This window comes from Heptranchias perlo, chromosome 18, assembly GCF_035084215.1.
Source record: "Heptranchias perlo isolate sHepPer1 chromosome 18, sHepPer1.hap1, whole genome shotgun sequence".
In the NCBI taxonomy this organism is placed as follows: Eukaryota; Metazoa; Chordata; class Chondrichthyes; order Hexanchiformes; family Hexanchidae; genus Heptranchias; species Heptranchias perlo.
In genome coordinates, this window is record NC_090342.1 from 56,081,341 (window position 1) to 56,105,465 (window position 24,125).

General features: G+C 46.1%; 1 protein-coding gene across 1 annotated transcript in view; it reads left to right on the forward strand.

The window, feature by feature from the left end:
• The window catches only part of LOC137334880 (differentially expressed in FDCP 6 homolog), a 100,800-nt gene that overhangs the window by 71,433 nt on the left and 5,242 nt on the right, over positions 1-24,125 (forward strand). The window contains 1 exon segment of the mRNA XM_067999937.1: positions 24,017-24,107. Coding sequence (XP_067856038.1) covers positions 24,017-24,107 — 91 coding nt within the window.

A 24,125-nucleotide genomic window follows, 5' to 3' on the forward strand; every position in this document is an offset into this window, starting at 1 on the left:
TTTTGTGACCCTTTGTTGATCTTTGTATCTTTCCCATTCGCCAGGATCTGTGCCATTTTTTGCCTTTTTGTATGCCCTTTCCTTATGTCTTATACTGTCCCTTACCTCTTTAGTTGTCCATAGCTATTTTTTTTTGGCAAGTGGAGTTCTTGCCCCTCAGGGGTATAAACGTTAAATGTTTCTTTAAACATTTCCCACTGATCATCAGTCGTTTTACCCATTAACAGATTTGCCCAGTTTACTGTGGACAGTCTCTGTCTCATCCCATTGAAGTCGGCCTTACCCAAGTCTAGAATCTTAGCAGCTGACTCACTTATTTCCCTTTCAAACACTACATTGAACTCCATCATGTTATGATCGCTATTGGATAGATGTTCACGCACAGTTAAGCTGTTAACTAAATCTGGTTCATTACTCATTACTAAATCTAGTATGGCTTGCTCCCTTGTTGCCTCTAGGACATACTGCTGTAGAAAACTATCCCGGACACACTCAAGAAATTCACTACCTTTCTGACAGTTGCTAGTCTGCTTTCCCCAATCTATGTGAAGGTTAAAGTCTCCCATTAAGACCACTATGCCTTTGTTACACGCTTGTCTAATCTCTGCATTTATACAATCTAGCACTTCAGAGCTGCTGCCAGGGGTCCTATACACAACTCCCACTATAGTCTTAGATCCTTTCCTATTTCTCAATTCAACACATAAGGTCTCTGTTGGCTGCTTACCATCAATGAAGTGATTTCATCTCTAATCATTAAGGCTACTCCTCCCCCTCTTCCATTTTCCCTATCTCTCCTGTAGACCTTATAACCCGGTATATTTAGTTCCCAATCCTGACCATTCTGCAACCATGTCTCAGTAATAGCTATCATGTCATACCCTCCAATTTGAATTCGAACCTGTAGTTCATTTAATTTATTCCTTTTACTCCGTGCATTTGTATACAGAACTCTTAGTTGGGCCACACACCCTAGCCTGACCTTCAGCTTTGATGCTGGGATAATCGCCTTACGCCTTCTAGTTTTCACTTTATCTGTAGTGTCTAAAGTACACTTTCTTTCTGCTGCTCTACGTAGGGGAAGGTGTGTTAGTAGGAGAATGGGATGAGATTGGGTGTAATTTTAAAGGGTATGGGGAATGAGCAGGAGAGTGGGGTTAGACTGGGTGGGATATTAAAGGGTATGGGGAGTGAGCAGGAGAGTGGGATTAGACTGGGTGGGATATTAAAGGGTGTGGGGAGTGAGCAGGAGAGTGGGATTAGACTGGGTGGGATATTAAAGGGTGTGGGGAGTGAGCAGGAGAGTGGGATTAGACTGGGTGGGATATTAAAGTGTATGGGGAGTGAGCAGGAGAGTGGGATTAGACTGGGTGGGATATTAAAGGGTGTGGGGAGTGAGCAGGAGAGTGGGGTTAGACTGGGTGGATATTAAAGGGTGTGGGGAGTGAGCAGGACGGTGGGATTAGACTGGGTGGGATATTAAAGTGTATGGGGAGTGAACAGCGGAGTAGGGTTTGGCTCGGCGGGATTTTATAGAGAGTGGGTGGGGAGTGAGTTGGTGAGTCTGATTAGACTGGGTCGGATATTAATGGATATGGGAAGAGAGCAGGAGAGTGGGATTAGATTTAGTGGGAATTGAAGGGTGTGGGGAGTGAGTAGGAGAGTGGGATTAGACTGGGTTTCTGATGTGGTGCAAACCACTAGCAGAGGTTTGATGCGTCAAATGGTGTGTCACCGTGCTGGAACATCCTGTGATTCTATTCTATCACGTAAGATTGGCTGCAGTTTACCCATTCTACATCTGGCCTTTTCTTCCTTTAAGACTATAAGACCATAAGAGATAGGAGCAGGAGTAGGCTATTCGGCCCCTCGAGCCTGCTCTGCCATTCAATGAGATCATGGCTGATCTGATTTTTACCTCAACTCCACTTTCCCGCCTTTTCCCCATATCCTTTGACTCCCTTGCTGATCAAAAATGTGTCTAACTCAGCCTTGAATGTATTCAATGACTCAGCCTCCACAGCTTTTTGGGGTAAAGAGTTCCAAAGATTCACGACCCTCTGGGAGAAGAAATTCCTCCTCATTTCCGTCTTAAACGGGTGACCCCTTATTCTGAGACTATGCCCCCTAGTTTTAGATTCCCCCATGAGGGGTAACATCCTCTCAGCATCCACCCTATCGAGTCCCCTCAGAATCGTGTATATTTCAATAAGATCTCCTCTCATTCTTCTAAACTCCAATGAGTATAGACCCAACCTGTTCAATCTTTCCTCATAAGACAACCCTTCCATACCCGGAATCAACCGAGTGAACCTTCTCTGAACTGCCTCCAATGCAAGTATAAGAACATAAGAACATAAGAAATTGGAGCAGGAGTAGGCCAATCGGCCCCTCGAGCCTGCTCCGCCATTCAATAAGATCATGGCTGATCTGATCCCAACCACAAATCTAAAGAACACAAGAAGTCGGAGCAGGACCCGGCCACATAGCCCCTGGGCCCTCTCCGCCACCCACAGGGCATTGACCGATCCGAACTCAGCTTCATGTCCAATTTCCTGCCCGCTCCCCATAACCCCTAATTCCCTTTACTTCTAGGAAACTGTCTATTTCTGTTTTAAATTTATCTAATGATGTAGCTTCCACAGCTTCCTGGGGCAGCAAATTCCACAGACCTACCACCCTCTGAGTGAAGAAGTTTCTCCTCATCTCAGTTTTGAAAGAGCAGCCCCTTATTCTAAGATTATGCCCCCTAGTTCTAGTTTCACCCATCTTTGGGAACATCCTTACCGCATCCACCCGATCAAGACCCTTCACAATCTTATATGTTTCAATAAGATCGCCTCTCATTCTTCTGAACTCCAATGAGTAGAGTCCCAATCTACTCAACCTCTCCTCATATGTCCTTCTTTAAATAAGGGCACCAGAACTGTACGCAGTACTCCAGGTGTGGTCTCACCAGCACCCTGTACAGTTGTAGCATGACTTCCCTGCTTTTATATTCCATTCCCCTAGAAATAAAGGCCAATATTCCGTTTGCCTTCCAGATTACCTGCTGCACCTGTATGTTGACTTTTTGTGTTTCATGTACGAGGACACCCAGATCCCTCTGTACCACAGCATTTTGCAGTATTTCTCCATTCAAATAATATTTTGCTTTTTTATTTTTCCTCCCAAAGTGGATGACTTCACATTTTCCCACATTATATTCCATCTGCCAAATTTTTGCCCATTCGCTTAACCTGTCAATATCCCTTTGCAGACACTTTGTGTCCTCATCACAACTTGCTTTTCCACCTATCTTTGTATCATCAGCAAATTTGGCAACAATACACTATATTCCTTCATCCAAGTCATTGATATATATTGTAAATAGTTGAGGCCCCAGCACTGATCCCTGCGGCACCCCACTAGTTACAGATTGCCATTTTGAAAATGACCCTTTTATCCCGACTCTTTGTTTTCTGTTCGTTAGCCAATCCTCTATCCATGCCAGTATATTACCCCCAGCACCATGAGCTCTTATCTTGTGCAGTAATCTTTTATGTGGCACCTTATCGAATGCCTTTTGGAAATCCAAATATACTGCATCCATTGGTTCCCCTTTATCCACCCTGCCCGTTACTTCCTCAAAGAACTCTAATAAATTTGTCAGACATGATTTCCCTTTCATAAAATCATGTTGACTCTCCTTGATTGTATTATGAGTCTCCAAATGTCCTGCTACTACTTCCTTAATAATGGATTCTAGCATTTTCCCAATGACAGATGTTAGGCTAACTGGTCTATAGTTACCTGCTTTCTGTCTCACTCCCTTCTTGAATAGGGGTGTTTCGTTTGCGGTTTACCAATCTGCTGGGACCTTTCCAGAATCTAGTGAATTCAGGAAGATTACAACCAATGCATCCACTATCTCTGTAGTCACTTCCTTTAAGACCCTCGGATGCAAGCCATCAGGTCCAGGGGACTTGTCAGCCTTTAGACCCATTAGTTTACCGAGTACTTTTTCTCCAGTGATAGTGATTGTTTTTAGTTCCTCCCTCCCCTTTGCCCCTTGATTATCTGCTATTATTGGTATGTTATTAGTGTCTTCTACTGTGAAGACAGATACAAAATATCTGTTCAATTGCTCTGCCATTTCCTTGTTTTCCATTATTATTTCCCCAATCTCATCCTCTAAGGGACCAATGTTTACTTTAGCTACCCTCTTCCTTTTTATATACTTGTAGAAGCTTTTACTGTCAGTTTTTATATTTCTTGCTAGTTTACTCACATAATTTATTTTCTCTCTCTTTATTATTCTTTTAGTCATCTTTTGCTGGTTTTTATAGTTTTCCCAGTTTTCGGGCTTACCAGCAATCTTTGCCATGTTGTATGATTTTTCTTTTAACCTGATACCATCCTTGACATCCTCAGTTAGCCATGGTTGGTTCACCCTTTTTGTGGAGTCTTTCCTCCTCACAGGGATATATTTTTGTTGCGAGTCATAAAATATATTTTTAAATGTTTGCCACTGCTTATCCACCATCATACCATCTAATCTGTTTACCCAGTCCACTTTAGCCAATTCCGCCCTCATTCCTTTATAATTGCCCTTATTTAAGTTTAATACAGTAGTTTCAGACCCAAGATCCTCACTCTCAAACAGGATGTGAAATTCTATCATGTTATGATCACTGTTTCCCAAGGGATCCATTACTTTGAGATCATTAATTAATCCTGTTTTGTTACCCATTACTAGATCCAAAATGGCCTGTTCCTTGGTTGGTTCCCCGATGTATTGCTCTAAGAAACAGTCCCTAATACACTCTATGAACTCCTCCTCAGGGCTATTTTTGCCAATTTGATTTGTCCATTCTATGTGAAAGTTAAAATCGCCCATGATTATTGCATTACCTTCTTGACAAGCCCCCCTTATTTCCTGATTTATATTTTGCCCTACAGTGTAGCTACTGTTAGGGGGCCTATATATTACTCCCACCAGTGATTTCTTTTCCTTGCTATTTCTTACCTCCACCCAAATTGATTCGACATCTTGATCTTTTGAACCAAGATCATTTCTCACTATTAGACCAATTTCATCCTTTATTAACAGAGCTACCCCACCACCTTTACCTTTTTTCCTATCCTTCCGACATGTTAAATAGCCCTGAATATTTAGCTCCCAACCTTGGTCACCTTGCAACCACGTCTCTGTAATGGTCACGAGATCATTCCCATTTGTTTCTATTTGTGCTGTCAATTCATCTATCTTATTACGAATGCTGTGCGCATTCAGATAAAGAACCTTTCATTTTGTCTTTTTACCATTCTTTCCCACCCCGGCCCCATTTGCTAGTGCAATCTTATGTTTGTACCCCCTGTCCCTTCCTGACACACTCTGTTTATCATTACCCCCATCACTTTCCTGCACGACTTCCTTGTCTTTTCTCTTTTTCAATCTAAACTTAGCCCCACCTGTTGTTCAGAGTGTTTGATGTTGTAGAAGGCCCGTGGGTGTTCTCCTATTTTCCTGCTTTAACTGCGGCAGAAGATCGGTGAGAATCTTGGAGGGACGGTGTGAACGGTCGCTCAAAGTGTCTTTCTGCCAACCTCCCACTTAAGTTACACTAGGTGGATCTATTTAGTTTAAAGCCGTCTCTACCGCCCTAGTTATTCGGTTTGCCAGAACACTGGTCCCAGCATAGTTCCTTTTCCTGCCACTCACTGATGACAGAGGTTGTGAAGTTCACATACGGGGCATGTTATGTCTTCAACTTGTCGTTCATGATTCGCTTTTTATCAAGTATGTACTGTGATGGACAGTAGCACTTGGACAAACAACACTTTCCCTCCGCAGGCTGGGACTGTATACAGCAAGGGACAGGACAGGTACAGGAAGGGTTACAGAGAAATGCCAAGAATGTCCACAGGCATTTTAAATCTCCATCCAGTGTAAATTAAGATGTGGAGATGCCGGTGATGGACTGGGGTTGACAATTGTAAACAATTTTACAACACCAAGTTATAGTCCAGCAATTTTATTTTAAATTCACAAGCTTTCGGAGACTTCCTCCTTCCTCAGGTAAATGTTTCAGGAGCTCCTTGAAGCCTACGCATTTATACATATAGAACAATACATGGTGTTTACAGACTGCCCCTGCAACTGCCCGTTGCCAAGGCAATCACCGTGTTCAGACAGAGAGGTGTCACCTGCAGAACCCCCGAATACACATTCAACAAAAAAACAAACAGGGAAAAAAAACAGAGAAAAAAAACAGAGAGAGGCAGAAACATCCGGAAGGCAGAGAGAGCCAGCAAATGACCCATTATATTAAAAACAGATAACATTTGTTCGCTGGTGGGGTAACGTGTAGCGTGACATGAACCCAAGATCCCGGTTGAGGCCGTCCTCATGGGTGCGGAACTTGGCTATCAATTTCTGCTCGACGATTTTGCGTTGTCGTGTGTCTCGAAGGCCGCCTTGGAGTACGCTTACCCGAAGGTCGGTGGATGAATGTCCATGACTGCTGAAGTGTTCCCCGACTGGGAGGGAACCCTCCTGTTTGGCGATTGTTGCGCGGTGTCCGTTCATCCGTTGTCGCAGCGTCTGCATGGTCTCGCCAATGTACCATGCTCTGGGGCATCCTTTCCTGCAACGTATGAGGTAGACAACGTTGGCCGAGTCACAGGAGTATGAACCATGCACCTGGTGGGTGGTGTCCTCTCGTGTGATGGTGGTATCTGTGTCGATGATCTGGCATGTCTTGCAGAGGTTACCGTGGCAGGGTTGTGTGGCGTCGTGGACGCTGTTCTCTTGAAAGCTAGGTAATTTGCTGCGAACGATGGTCTGTTTGAGGTTGGGTGGCTGTTTAAAGGCGAGTAGTGGAGGTGTGGGGATGGCCATAGCGAGGTGTTTGTCCTCATTGATGACATGTTGAAGGCTGCGGAGAACATGGCGTAGTTTCTCCGCTCCGGGGAAGTACTGGACGACAAAGGGTACTCTGTTGGTTGCGTCCCGTGTTAGTCTCCTGAGGAGGTCTATGCGATTTTTTGCTGTGGCCCGTCGGAACTGTCGATCGATGAGTCGAGCGTCATATCCCGTTCTTACTAGGGCGTCTTTCAGCGTCTGTAGGTGTCCATCGCGTTCCTCCTCGTCTGAGCAGACCCTGTGTATTCGCAGGGCCTGTCCATAGGGGATGGCCTCTTTGACGTGGTTTGACCCTAACCACGTCAAAGGATGCCCCAGAGCATGGTACATTGGCGAGACCATGCAGACGCTGCGACAACGGATGAACGGACACCGCGCAACAATCGCCAAACAGGAGGGTTCCCTCCCAGTCGGGGAACACTTCAGCAGTCATGGACATTCATCCACCGACCTTCGGGTAAGCGTACTCCAAGGCGGCCTTCGAGACACACGACAACGCAAAATCGTCGAGCAGAAATTGATAGCCAAGTTCCGCACCCATGAGGACGGCCTCAACCGGGATCTTGGGTTCATGTCACGCTACACGTTACCCCACCAGCGAACAAATGTTATCTGTTTTTAATATAATGGGTCATTTGCTGGCTCTCTCTGCCTTCCGGATGTTTCTGCCTCTCTCTGTTTTTTTTCTCTGTTTTTTTTCCCTGTTTGTTTTTTTGTTGAATGTGTATTCGGGGGTTCTGCAGGTGACACCTCTCTGTCTGAACACGGTGATTGCCTTGGCAACGGGCAGTTGCAGGGGCAGTCTGTAAACACCATGTATTGTTCTATATGTATAAATGCGTAGGCTTCAAGGAGCTCCTGAAACATTTACCTGAGGAAGGAGGAAGTCTCCGAAAGCTTGTGAATTTAAAATAAAATTGCTGGACTATAACTTGGTGTTGTAAAATTGTTTACAGTGTAAATTAAGTGGGAGGTTGGCAGAAAGACACTGTGAGCGACCGTTCACACCGTTCCTCCAAGATTCTCACCGATCTTCTGCCGAAGTTAAAGCAGGAAAACAGGAGAACACCCACGGACCTTCTACACCATCAAACACTCTGAACAACATACCGTCAAACACTCCCTCTACACCCTCCCATCAATCACTTTCTACACTTTCCATCAATCACTCTCTACACTGTCCCATCAAACACGCCCTCCACACTGTCCCATCAAACACGCCCTCCACACTGTCCCATCAAACACGCCCTCCACACTGTCCCATCAAACACGCCCTCCACACCGTCCCATCAAACACTCTCTACACCATCCCATCAAACACGCACTCTACAATGTCCCACCAAATACTCCCCTGACACTGCACCATCAAACAATGCTCCAAACTGTCCCACCAATCACTCTCTACACTGTCCCATCAAACAATGTCTACACTATCCCGTCAAACACTCTCTACACTGCCCCATCAAATACTCGCTCAACACTGTCCCATCAAAAACTCCCTCTTCACTGTCCAATCAAATACTCACCACACTGTCCCATCAAACAATCCCTCTACACTCTCCCATCAAACACACCCTCAACACTGCCCATCAAATACTCTCAAAATTATCCCATCAAACACTCTCTTCACCATCCCAACAATAGTCTCTACACCATCCCATCAAACACACTCTACTCCACCCCATCAAACATACTCCATACCGTCCCATCAAACAATTTCTACAATGTCCCATCAAACAATCTCTACAATGGCCCATCAAACAATCTCGACACTGTCCCATCAAACAATCTCGACACTGTCCCATCAAACACTCTCTACACTGTCCCATCAAACAATCTCGACACTGTCCCATCAAACAATCTCGACACTGTCCCATCAAACACTCTCTACACTGTCCCATCAAACACTCTCTACACTGTCCCATCAAACACTCTCTACATTGTCCCATCAAACACTCTCTACTCTGTGCCATCAAACGCTCTCTACGCTGTCCCATCAAACACTCCCTCTACACTGTCCCATCAAACACTCTCTACACTGTCCCATCAAACACTCTCTACACAGCCACATCAAACACTCCCTACACTGTCCCATCAAACACTCTCTACACTGTCCCATCAAACACTCTCTACACTGTCCCATCAAACACTCTCTACATTGTCCCATCAAACACTCTCTACACTGTCCCATCAAACACTCCCTCTACACTGTCCCATCAAACACTCTCTACACTGTCCCATCAAACACTCTCTACACTGTCCCATCAAACACTCTCTACACTGTCCCATCAAACACTCTCTACATTGTCCCATCAAACACTCTCTACATTGTCCCATCAAACACTCTCTACACTGTCCCATCAAACACACTCTACATTGTCCCATCAAACACTCTCTACACTGTCCCATCAAACACTCCCTCTACACTGTCCCATCAAACACTCTCTACACTGTCCCATCAAACACTCTCTACACTGTCCCATCAAACACTCTCTACACTGTCCCATCAAACACTCTCTACATTGTCCCATCAAACACTCTCTACACTGTCCCATCAAACACTCTACACTGTCCCATCAAACACTATCTAGACTGACCCATCAATCATTCTCTACACTTTCACATCAAACATTCCCTCTACACTGTCCCATCAAACACTCTGTATACACTGTCCCATCAAACACTCCCTCGACACTGTCTCATCAAACACTCCCTCTACACTGTCCCATCAAACACTCCCTACACTGTCCCATCAAACACTCTCTACACTGTCCCATCAAACACTCCCTCGACACTGTCACATCAAACACTGCCGACACTGTCCCATCACACACTCCCTCCACACTGTCCCATCAAACACTCTCTACACTGTCCCATCAAACACTCCCTCCACACTGTCCCATCAAACACTCTCTACACTGTCCCATCAAACACTCCCTCCACACTGTCCCATCAAACACTCTCTACACTGTCCCATCAAACACTCCCTCTACACTGTCCCATCAAACACTCCCTCTACACTGTCCCATCAAACACTCTCTACACTGTCCCATCAAACACTCTCTACACTGTCCTATCAAAGACTCCCTCTACACTGTCCCATCAAACACTCCCTCTACACTGTCCCATCAAACACTCTCTACACTGTCCCATCAAACACTCCCTCGACACTGTCCCATCAAACACTCTCTACACTGTCCTATCAAAGACTCCCTCTACACTGTCCCATCAAACACTCTCTACACTGTCCTATCAAACACTCCCTCGACACTGTCCCATCAAACACTCTCTACACTGTCCTATCAAACACTCCCTCTACACTGTCCCATCAAACACTCTCTACACTGTCCCATCAAACACTCTCAACACTGTCCCATCAAACACTCCCTACACTGTCCCATCAAACACTCCCTCCACACTGTCCCATCAAACACTCCCTACACTGTCCCATCAAACACTCCCTCTACACTGTCCCATCAAACACTCCCTCTACACTGTCCCATCAAACACTCTCTACACTGTCCCATCAAACACTCTCTACACTGTCCCATCAAACACTCCCTCGACACTGTCCCATCAAACACTCTCTACACTGTCCCATCAAACACTCCCTCGACACTGTCCCATCAAACACTCTCTACACTGTCCTATCAAAGACTCCCTCTACACTGTCCCATCAAACACTCTCTACACTGTCCCATCAAACACTCTCTACACTGTCCCATCAAACACTCTCAACACTGTCCCATCAAACACTCCCTACACTGTCCCATCAAACACTCCCTCCACACTGTCCCATCAAACACTCCCTACACTGTCCCATCAAACACTCCCTCTACACTGTCCCATCAAACACTCCCTCTACACTGTCCCATCAAACACTCTCTACACTGTCCCCTCAAACACTCTCTACACTGTCCCATCAAACACTCCCTCGACACTGTCCCATCAAACACTCTCTACACTGTCCCATCAAACACTCCCTCGACACTGTCCCATCAAACACTCTCTACACTGTCCTATCAAAGACTCCCTCTACACTGTCCCATCAAACACTCTCTACACTGTCCCATCAAACACTCTCAACACTGTCCCATCAAACACTCTCAACACTGTCCCATCAAACACTCCCTACACTGTCCCATCAAACACTCTCTACACTGTCCCATCAAACACTCTCTACACTGTCCCATCAAACACTCTCAACACTGTCCCATCAAACACTCTCTACTCTGTCCCATCACTCACTCTACACTGTCCCATCAAACACTCTCTACTCTGTGCTATCAAACGCTCTCTACACTGTCCCATCACTCCCTCTACACTGTCCCATCAAACGCTCTCTACACTGTCCCATCAAACACTCTCTACACTGTCCCATCAAACACTCTCTACACTGTCCCATCAAACACTCTCTACACTGTCCCATCAAACACTCTCTACACTGTCCCATCAAACACTCTCTACACTGTCCCATCAAACACTCCCTACACTGTCCCATCAAACACTCTCTACACTGTCCCATCAAACACTCTCTACACTGTCCCATCAAACACTCTCTACACTGTCCCATCAAACACTCTCTACACTGTCCCATCAAACACTCTCTACACTGTCCCATCAAACACTCTCTACACTGTCCTATCAAACGCTCTCTACACTGTCCCATCACTCACTCTACACTGTCGCATCAAACACTCTCTACACTGTCCCATCAAACACTCTCTACACTGTCCCATCAAACGCTCTCTACACTGTCCCATCACTCACTCTACACTGTCGCATCAAACACTCTCTACACTGTCCCATCAAACACTCCCTACACTGTCCCATCAAACACTCTCTACACTGTCCCATCACTCACTCTACACTGTCGCATCAAACACTCTCTACACTGTCCCATCAAACACTCCCTACACTGTCCCATCAAACACTCTCTACACTGTCCCATCACTCACTCTACACTGTCGCATCAAACACTCTCTACACTGTCCCATCAAACACTCTCTACACTGTCCCATCAAACACTCTCTACACTGTCCCATCAAACACTCTCTACACTGTCCCATCAAACACTCCCTACACTGTCCCATCAAACACTCTCCACACTGTCCCATCAAACACTCTCTACACTGTCCCATCAAACACTCTCTACACTGTCCCATCAAACACTCTCTACACTGTCGCATCAAACACTCTCTACACTGTCCCATCACACACTCCGTCTACACTGTCCCATCAAACACTCTCTACATTGTTCCATCAAACACTCTCTACATTGTCCCATCAAACACTCTCTACACTGTCCCATCAAACGCGCTCTACATTGTCCCATCACACACTCCGTCTACACTGTCCCATCAAACACTCTCTACATTGTCCCATCAAACACTCTCTACATTGTCCCATCAAACACTCTCTACACTGTCCCATCAAACACTCTCTACACTGTCCCATCACACACTCCGTCTACACTGTCCCATCAAACACTCTCTACATTGTCCCATCAAACACTCTCTACACTGTCCCATCAAACACTCTCTACACTGTCCCATCAAACACTCTCTACATTGTCCCATCACACACTCCGTCTACACTGTCCCATCAAACACTCTCTACACTGTCCCATCAAACACTCTCTACATTGTCCCATCACACACTCCGTCTACACTGTCCCATCAAACACTCTCTACATTGTCCCATCAAACACTATCTACATTGTCCCATCAAACACTCCCTACACTGTCCCATCAAACACTCTCTACATTGTCCCATCAAACACTCTCTACACTGTCCCATCAAACACTCTCTACACTGTCCCATCAAACACTCTCTACACTGTCCCATCAAACACTCTCTACATTGTCCCATCACACACTCCGTCTACACTGTCCCATCAAACACTCTCTACATTGTCCCATCAAACACTCCCTACACTGTCGCATCAAACACTCTCTACACTGTCCCATCAAACACTCCCTACACTGTCGCATCAAACACTCTCTACACTGTCCCATCAAACACTCCCTACACTGTCCCATCAAACACTCCCTACACTGTCCCATCAAACACTCTCTACATTTTCCCATCAAACACTCTCTACACTGTCGCATCAAACACTCTCTACACTGTCCCATCAAACACTCCCTACACTGTCCCATCAAACACTCTCTACTTGTCCCATCAAACACTCTCTACATTTTCCCATCAAACACTCTCTACACTGTCGCATCAAACACTCTCTACACTGTCCCATCAAACACTCCCTACACTGTCCCATCAAACACTCCCTACACTGTCCCATCAAACACTCTCTACATTTTCCCATCAAACACTCTCTACACTGTCGCATCAAACACTCTCTACACTGTCCCATCAAACACTCCCTACACTGTCCCATCAAACACTCCCTACACTGTCCCATCAAACACTCCCTACACTGTCCCATCAAACACTCTCTACATTGTCCCATCAAACACTCTCTACATTGTCCCATCAAACACTCTCTACACTGTCCCATCAAACACTCTCTACATTGTCCCATCACACACTCCGTCTACACTGTCCCATCAAACACTCTCTACACTGTCCCATCAAACACTCTCTACATTGTCCCATCACACACTCCGTCTACACTGTCCCATCAAACACTCTCTACATTGTCCCATCAAACACTCTCTACACTGTCGCATCAAACACTCTCTACACTGTCCCATCACACACTCCGTCTACACTGTCCCATCAAACACTCTCTACATTGTCCCATCAAACACTCTCTACACTGTCCCATCAAACACTCTCTACACTGTCCCATCAAACACTCTCTACACTGTCCCATCAAACACTCTCTACACTGTCCCATCAAATACTCTCTACACTGTCCCATCAAACACTCTCTACATTGTCCCATCAAACACTCTCTACACTGTCCCATCAAACACTCTCTACACTGTCCCATCAAACACTCTCTACACTGTCCCATCAAACACTCTCTACACTGTCCCATCAAACACTCCCTACACTGTCCCATCAAACACTCTCTACATTGTCCCATCAAACACTCTCTACACTGTCCCATCAAACACTCTCTACACTGTCCCATCAAACACTCTCTACACTGTCCCATCAAACACTCTCTACACTGTCCCATCAAACACTCCCTACACTGTCCCATCAAACACTCTCTACACTGTCCCATCAAACACTCTCTACACTGTCCCATCAAACACTCCCTACACTGTCCCATCAAACGCTCTCTACATTGTCCCATCAAACACTCTCTACACTGTCCCATCAAACACTCTCTACACTGTCCCATCAAACACTCTCTGCACTGTCCCATCAAACACTCTCTACATTGTCCCATCAAACACTCTCTACACTGTCCCATCAAACACTCTCTACACTGTCCCATCAAACACTCTCTACATTGTCCCATCAAACACTCTCTACACTGTCCCATCAAACACTCTCTACACTGTCCCATCAAACACTCTCTACTCTGTGCCATCAAACACTCTCTACACTGTCCCATCAAACACTCTCTACTCTGTGCCATCAAACGCTCTCTACACTGTCCCATCAAACACTCTCTACACTGTCCCATCAAACACTCTCTACACTGTCCCATCAAACGCTCTCTACATTGTCCCATCAAACACTCTCTACACTGTCCCATCAAACACTCCCTCTACACTGTCCCATCAAACACTCTCTACACTGTCCCATCAAACACTCTCTGCATTGTCCCATCAAACACTCCCTACACTGTCCCATCAAACACTCTCTACACTGTCCCATCAAACACTCCCTCTACACTGTCCCATCAAACACTCTCTACACTGTCCCATCAAACACTCTCTGCATTGTCCCATCAAACACTCCCTACACTGTCCCATCAAACACTCTCTACACTGTCCCATCAAACACTCCCTCTACACTGTCCCATCAAACACTCCCTCTACACTGTCCCATCAAACACTCCCTCTACACTGTCCCATCAAACACTCCCTACACTGTCCCATCAAACACTCTCTACACTGTCCCATCACTCACTCTACACTGTCGCATCAAACACTCTCTACACTGTCCCATCAAACACTCCCTACACTGTCCCATCAAACACTCCCTACACTGTCCCATCACTCACTCTACACTGTCGCATCAAACACTCTCTACACTGTCCCATCAAACACTCTCTACACTGTCCCATCAAACACTCTCTACACTGTCCCATCAAACACTCTCTACACTGTCCCATCAAACACTCCCTACACTGTCCCATCAAACACTCTCTACACTGTCCCATCAAACACTCTCTACACTGTCCCATCAAACACTCTCTACACTGTCCCATCAAACACTCTCTACACTGTCGCATCAAACACTCTCTACACTGTCCCATCACACACTCCGTCTACACTGTCCCATCAAACACTCTCTACATTGTTCCATCAAACACTCTCTACATTGTTCCATCAAACACTCTCTACATTGTCCCATCAAACACTCTCTACACTGTCCCATCAAACGCGCTCTACATTGTCCCATCACACACTCCGTCTACACTGTCCCATCAAACACTCTCTACATTGTCCCATCAAACACTCTCTACATTGTCCCATCAAACACTCTCTACACTGTCCCATCAAACACTCTCTACACTGTCCCATCACACACTCCGTCTACACTGTCCCATCAAACACTCTCTACATTGTCCCATCAAACACTCTCTACACTGTCCCATCAAACACTCTCTACACTGTCCCATCAAACACTCTCTACATTGTCCCATCACACACTCCGTCTACACTGTCCCATCAAACACTCTCTACACTGTCCCATCAAACACTCTCTACATTGTCCCATCACACACTCCGTCTACACTGTCCCATCAAACACTCTCTACATTGTCCCATCAAACACTATCTACATTGTCCCATTAAACACTCCCTACACTGTCCCATCAAACACTCTCTACATTGTCCCATCAAACACTCTCTACACTGTCCCATCAAACACTCTCTACACTGTCCCATCAAACACTCTCTACACTGTCCCATCAAACACTCTCTACATTGTCCCATCACACACTCCGTCTACACTGTCCCATCAAACACTCTCTACATTGTCCCATCAAACACTCCCTGCACTGTCGCATCAAACACTCTCTACACTGTCCCATCAAACACTCCCTACACTGTCGCATCAAACACTCTCTACACTGTCCCATCAAACACTCCCTACACTGTCCCATCAAACACTCCCTACACTGTCCCATCAAACACTCTCTACATTTTCCCATCAAACACTCTCTACACTGTCACATCAAACACTATCTACACTGTCCCATCAAACACTCTCTACACTGTCCCATCAAACACTCTCTACTTGTCCCATCAAACACTCTCTACATTTTCCCATCAAACACTCTCTACACTGTCGCATCAAACACTCTCTACACTGTCCCATCAAACACTCCCTACACTGTCCCATCAAACACTCCCTACACTGTCCCATCAAACACTCTCTACATTTTCCCATCAAACACTCTCTACACTGTCGCATCAAACACTCTCTACACTGTCCCATCAAACACTCCCTACACTGTCCCATCAAACACTCCCTACACTGTCCCATCAAACACTCTCTACATTGTCCCATCAAACACTCTCTACATTGTCCCATCAAACACTCTCTACACTGTCCCATCAAACACTCTCTACATTGTCCCATCACACACTCCGTCTACACTGTCCCATCAAACACTCTCTACACTGTCCCATCAAACACTCTCTACATTGTCCCATCACACACTCCGTCTACACTGTCCCATCAAACACTCTCTACATTGTCCCATCAAACACTCTCTACACTGTCGCATCAAACACTCTCTACACTGTCCCATCACACACTCCGTCTACACTGTCCCATCAAACACTCTCTACATTGTCCCATCAAACACTCTCTACACTGTCCCATCAAACACTCTCTACACTGTCCCATCAAACACTCTCTACACTGTCCCATCAAACACTCTCTACACTGTCCCATCAAACACTCCCTACACTGTCCCATCAAACACTCTCTACACTGTCCCATCAAACACTCTCTACACTGTCCCATCAAACACTCCCTACACTGTCCCATCAAACGCTCTCTACATTGTCCCATCAAACACTCTCTACACTGTCCCATCAAACACTCTCTACACTGTCCCATCAAACACTCTCTGCACTGTCCCATCAAACACTCTCTACATTGTCCCATCAAACACTCTCTACACTGTCCCATCAAACACTCTCTACACTGTCCCATCAAACACTCTCTACATTGTCCCATCAAACACTCTCTACACTGTCCCATCAAACACTCTCTACACTGTCCCATCAAACACTCTCTACTCTGTGCCATCAAACGCTCTCTACACTGTCCCATCAAACACTCTCTACACTGTCCCATCAAACACTCTCTACACTGTCCCATCAAACGCTCTCTACATTGTCCCATCAAACACTCTCTACACTGTCCCATCAAACACTCCCTCTACACTGTCCCATCAAACACTCTCTACACTGTCCCATCAAACACTCTCTGCATTGTCCCATCAAACACTCCCTACACTGTCCCATCAAACACTCTCTACACTGTCCCATCAAACACTCCCTCTACACTGTCCCATCAAACACTCTCTACACTGTCCCATCAAACACTCTCTGCATTGTCCCATCAAACACTCCCTACACTGTCCCATCAAACACTCTCTACACTGTCCCATCAAACACTCCCTCTACACTGTCCCATCAAACACTCCCTCTACACTGTCCCATCAAACACTCCCTCTACACTGTCCCATCAAACACTCCCTACACTGTCCCATCAAACACTCCCTCTACACTGTCCCATCAAACATTCCCTCTACACTGTCCCATCAAACACTCCCTCTACACTGTCCCATCAAACACTCCCTCTACACTGTCCCATCAAACACTCCCTCTACACTGTCCCATCAAACACTCTCTACACTGTCCCATCAAACATTCTCAACACTGTCCTATCAAAGACTCCCTCTACACTGTCCCATCAAACACTCCCTCTACACTGTCCCATCAAACACTCTCTCTACACTGTCCCATCAAACACTCCCTCTACACTGTCCCATCAAACACTCCCTCTACACTGTCCCATCAAACACTCCCTCTACACTGTCCCATCAAACACTCCCTCTACACTGTCCCATCAAACACTCCCTCTACACTGTCCCATCAAACACTCCCTCTACACTGTCCCATCAAACACACCCTATACACTGTCCCATAAAACACTCTATACACTGTCCCATCAAACACACTCTATACACTGTCCCATCAAACACACCCTATACACTGTCCCATCAAACACACCCTATACACTGTCCCATCAAACACTCTATACACTGTCCCATCAAACACTCTATACACTGTCCCATCAAACACACTCTATACACTGTCTCATCAAACACTCTATACACTGTCCCATCAAACACACTCTAAACTGTCCCATCAAACACTCTCTCTACACTGTCCCATCCAACATTCCCTCTACACTACCCATCAAGCATACCCACTTCACTGCCCCATGAAACACTCCATCAACACTGTCCAATCAAACACTCCCCCCTCAGAGTCGCATCAAACGTGCCCTCTGCACAGACCCATCAAACATACACTCTACACTGTCCCATCAAACACTCCCTCTACACTGTCCCATCAAACACTCCCTCTTCACTGTCCCATCAAACACTCTCTCTACACTGTCCCATCAAACACTCCCTCTACACTGTCCCATCAAACACTCCCTCTACACTGTCCCATCAAACACTCCCTCTATACTGTCCCATCAAACACTCCCTCTACACTGTCCCATCAAACACTCCCTCTACACTGTCCCATCAAACACTCCCTCTACACTGTCCCATCAAACACTCCCTCTACTCTTCCCATCAAACACTCCCTCTACACTGTCCCATCAAACACTCCCTCTACTCTTCCCATCAAACACTCCCTCTACTCTTCCCATCAAACACTCCCTCTACACTATTCCATCAAACATCCCCTCTACACTGTTGTATCAAACACTCGCTCTACAGAGTTCCATCAAATACAACCTCTTCACTGTCCAATCAAACACACCCTTTACACTGTCCCATCAAACACACTCTAAACTGTCCCATCAAACCCACTAAACTTTCCCATCAAACACACCCTCTGCACTGTCGCATAAAACATTCCTTCTACACAGACCCATCAAACACTCCCTCTACACTGTCCCATCAAACACTCCCTCTTCACTGTCCCATCAAACACTCTCTCTACACTGTCCCATCAAACACACCCTCTACACTGTCCCATCAAACACTCCCTCTACACTGTCCCATCAAACACTCCCTCTACACTGTCCCATCAAACACTCTCTCTACACTGTCCCATCAAACACTCCCTCTTCACTGTCCCATCAAACACTCCCTCTACACTGTCCCATCAAACACTCCCTCTACACTGTCCCATCAAACACTCCCTCTACGCTGTCCCATCAAACACACCCTTTACACTGTCCCATCAAACACAGCCTTTACACTGTCCCATCAAACACACCCTTTACACTGTCCCATCAAACACACCCTTTACACTGTCCCATCAAACACACCCTTTACACTGTCCCATCAAACACACCCTCTACACTGTCCCATCAAACACACCCTCTACACTGTCCCATCAAACACTCCCTCTACACTGTCCCATCAAACACACCCTTTACACTGTCCCATCAAACACTCCCTCTACACTGTCCCATCAAACACACCCTTTACACTGTCCCATCAAACACACCCTTTACACTGTCCCATCAAACACACCCTTTACACTGTCCCATCAAACACACCCTTTACACTGTCCCATCAAACACTCCCTTTACACTGTCCCATCAAACACACCCTTTACACTGTCCCATCAAACACTCCCTCTACACTGTCCCATCAAACACACCCTTTACACTGTCCCATCAAACACACCCTTTACACTGTCCCATCAAACACACCCTTTACATTGTCCCATCAAACACTCCCTCTACACTGTCCCATCAAACACTCTCTACACTGTCCCATAAATAAAAAATGTCCTGTCCTTTGTTATCTGGAGAACAATTGAATTTATGAGGAATAAGTTAATAATGTTTCTCCATGTAGAAACACAGGAAGTCTTTCCCAACGTGCATTATCACCCTTTTTCAGTTGAAGATAGGGTTTCTGTGTGATACATTGCACAGTACAGCCAGCTCAGTGTTCCTTTTCTAAGTTACTATCCTTTCCTCCTGCTCCCTTTCCGAATTCAAAATCGAGATCTAATTTCTGGCCTTTGCAACCAGTGCCCTGTGTTGGGACGGGTCGTTGTGCAGGCCCACCACATTCTCAGACCTCTCTATTTCTGCCAGGCTTTTTTTTAGAAGGTTTGGATCTTATTCAATTTTCGACCCTCACTGATGATGATAGAGCATAAATTGGAATCATAGAATAGAATACAGCACGGAAGGAGGCCATTCGGCCCATCGAGTCCGCGCCGACTCTATGCAAGAGCAATCCAGCGAGTCCCACTCCCCCGCCCTATCCCCGTAGCCCTACACATTTTTTTGTTCAAGTACTTATACAGTTCCCTTTTGAAGTCCATGATTGAATCTGCCTCCACCACCCCCTCGGGCAGTGCATTCCAGATCATAACCACTCACTGTGTAAATTAATTTTTCCTCATGTCGCCTTTGGTTCTTTTGGCAATCATCTTAAATCTATGCCCTCTGGTTCTTGACCCTTCTGCCAATTGGAACAGTTTCTCTCTATCTACTCTGTCTAGACCCTTCATGATTTTGAACTCCTCTATCAAATCTCCTCGCAACTGTCTCTGTTCCAAGGAGAACAACCCCAGCTACTCCAGTCTATCCACGTAACTAAAGTCCCTCATCCATGGAATCATTCTAGTAAATCTCTTCTGCACCCTCTCTAAGGCCTTCACATCTTTCCTAGAGTGCGGTGCCCAGAACTGGACGCAATACTCCAGTTGTGGCTGAACCAGTGTTTTATAAAGGTTCATCATGACTTCCTTGCTTTTGCACTCTATGCCTCTATTTATAAAGCCCAGGATCCCGAATGCTTTTTTAAACCGCTTTCTCAACCTGCCCTGCCACCTTCAATGATTTATGCACATATACCCCCAGATCCCTCTGTTCCTCTGCCCCTTTTAGAATTGTGCCCTCTAGTTTATATTGCCTCTCCACAATTTTCCTACTGAAATGCATCACCTCGCATTTTTCCGTGTTAAATTTCATCTGCCATTTGTCCGCCCATGCCACCAGAGTGTCTACATCCTATTGACGTCTATCACTATCCTCCTCACTGTTCACTACCCTTCCCAGTTTTGTGTCATCCGCAGATTTTGAAATTGTGCCCTGTACACCCAAGTCCAAGTCATTAATATATATCAAGAAAAGCAGTGGTCCCAGCACTGACCCCTGGGGAACATCACTGCACACCTCCCTCCAGTCTGAGAAACAACCATTCACCACTACTCTCTGTTTCCTGTCATTTAGCCAATTCTGTATCCATGTTGCTATTGCCCCCTTTATTCCATGGGCCGCAATCTTAATAGCAAGCCTACAATGTGGCATTTTATCAAACACTTTTTGAAAATCCATATTCACCACATCAAATGTATTGCTCTCATCTACCCTCTCTGTTACCTCATCAAAAAACTCTATCAAGTTGGTTAAACGCGATTTGCCTTTAACAAGTCCATGCTGGCTTTCCCTAATCAATCCACACTCGTCCAAGTGACTGTTAATTCTGTCCCGGATTATCGCTTCCAAAAGTTTCCCCACCACTGAAGTTAAACTGACCAGCCTATAGTTACTGGGTTTATCCTTACACCCTTTTTTGAACAAGGTTGTAATATTTGCAATTCTCCAGTCCTCTGGCACCACCCCCATATCTAAGGATGTTTGGAAGATTATGGCCAGTACCTCCGCAATTTCCACCCTTACTTCCCTCAGCAACCTAGGATGCATCCCATCCGGACCGGGTGACTTATCTATTTTAAGTACAGCCAGCCTTTCTTGTACCTTTTCTTTCTCAATTCTTAACTATATCTTCCTTTACTGAGACTCTGGCAGCATCTTCTTCCTTGGTAAAGACTGATGCAAAGTATTCATTTAATACCTCAGCCATGCCCTCTGCCTCCATGAGCAGATCTCCTTTATGATCCCTAATCGGCCCCACCCCTCCTCTTACTACCCGTTTACTTCTGTAGAAGACTTTTGGATTCCCTTTTATGTTGTCCGCTAATCTATTCTCATACTCTCTCTTTGCCCCTCTTATTTCCTTTTTCACTTTCCTTCTGAACTTTCTAACTTTCTATATTGCCTCTGGTTCTCACTTGTGTTATCAACCTGACATCTGTCATATGCCCCTTTTTTCCACTTCATCTTACTCTCTATCTCCTTTGTCATCCAGGGAGTTCTGGCTTTAGTTGCTCTACCTTTCTCCCTCGTTGGAATGTACCTTGTCTGTACCCAAATCATCTCCTCTTTAAAGGTCGCCCACTGTTCAATTACAGTTTTGTTTGCCAATCTCCGATTCCAATTTACCCGGGACAGATCTGTTCTCATCCCACTGAAATTGGCCCTCCTCCAATGGAGTATTTTTACTTTAGAGTGGTCAGAGTCCTTTTCCATAGCTATTCTAAACCTTATGATACTATGATCACTGCTCCCTAAATGATCCCCCACTGACACTTGCTCCACTTGGCCTGTCTCATTCCCTAGAACTAAATCCAGCAATGCTTCCTTCCTCGTTGGGCCGGAAATGTACAGGTCGAGAAAGTTATCCTGAACATATTTCAAAAATTCCTCCCCTTCTTTGCCCCTTATATTATTGTTATCCCAGTCTATATTAGGATAGTTGAAATTCTCCGATCCCAGCCTCCCAGCTGAGAGCACAGGTTGGAGGCTAAGGGGATGATTTTAGGAGGCAGTTGGGGGCGGGGGGGCTCCGAAAATCACGGAAATCCTGTTCGGGTTCAGAAGCCGGATCCAACCCGCCGACTTCTGAGTTTCCCAGGGACCCACCTGTGTGCGCGAGCGACCCGAAAACGGAAGTCCCCCCGGCAATTAAAGCCGGCGGGATGACAGTTAAAGAGCCAAATGTACCTCATTGAGATACTTAAGGCACTTTAACCTGTGACAGATGAAGGTATTAGAAAGATTTTTAACTTACCTGGGCTGCTTGCCCACCGCTTCTGATTCACACCTGGTGAAACCAGGGCCGGATCAGGGAAAAAGAAACTGAATAAATTAAATAAAAAACCATGGAAGGAAGTGAAAACACTGAATGAACCCACCTTTGAAACCTGCTCCGATGTCTCATTCTCCGATGTCCCCCTCTTCACCCCCCGATGTCCCCCCAATGGTCCCCCTCTTCACCCCCCCGATGTCCCCGCAATGGTCCCCCTCTTCACCCCCCCGATGTCCCCCCCAATGGTCCCCCTCTTCACCCCCCCGATGTCCCCCCAATGGTCCCCCTCTTCACCCTCCCGATGTCCCCCGATCTTCCCCTATCCCCCCCCCCAATCTTCCTCTCTCCCCACACCTCCCCCCCACCCCAGTCTTCTGTTCCAGTGCCGGATGACGTCTTGCTCTCTCTCTTTCTTGCCCGCCCCCCGCCCGACAGCAGCCAGCCTGTCAATCAGACTAGCTGCCGGGTGTGAAACCCGGAGAGGACGTTAATCATCATCAATCAATGTGCGATCACGTCGGAAACGGTAAGTTTTGTTCATTCAGGTTTGCCACGCGCACCTTCGCCCTCCCGCTGCCAACCCGCCAACATTGTAAAATCGAGCCCTAAGTGTCAACACTGTAAGGCCGACTCTCCAACTAGTGCTCCCTCGAGCCTGACTCCTCACTGGGAGTGTCAGTCAGTGGTCAGCTCCACTCCCGTTTGCCTGCTGCAGGGTGCTTTATCTCTCTGTGCTGTTGGAGGATGGAGTGATGATGGACGAGAGCAGCTAATTTGACCTGTTCTCTTCTCTTTAGGTGGTGGAGAGGAAGCGGAAACAAGCAAGTCAACGCGTTAAGCAGTGGAATGTGCAGCTGAACCGACTGATGCAGCCAGTCATGCCTGGGGGTAAGGGGGAGTTGAGAG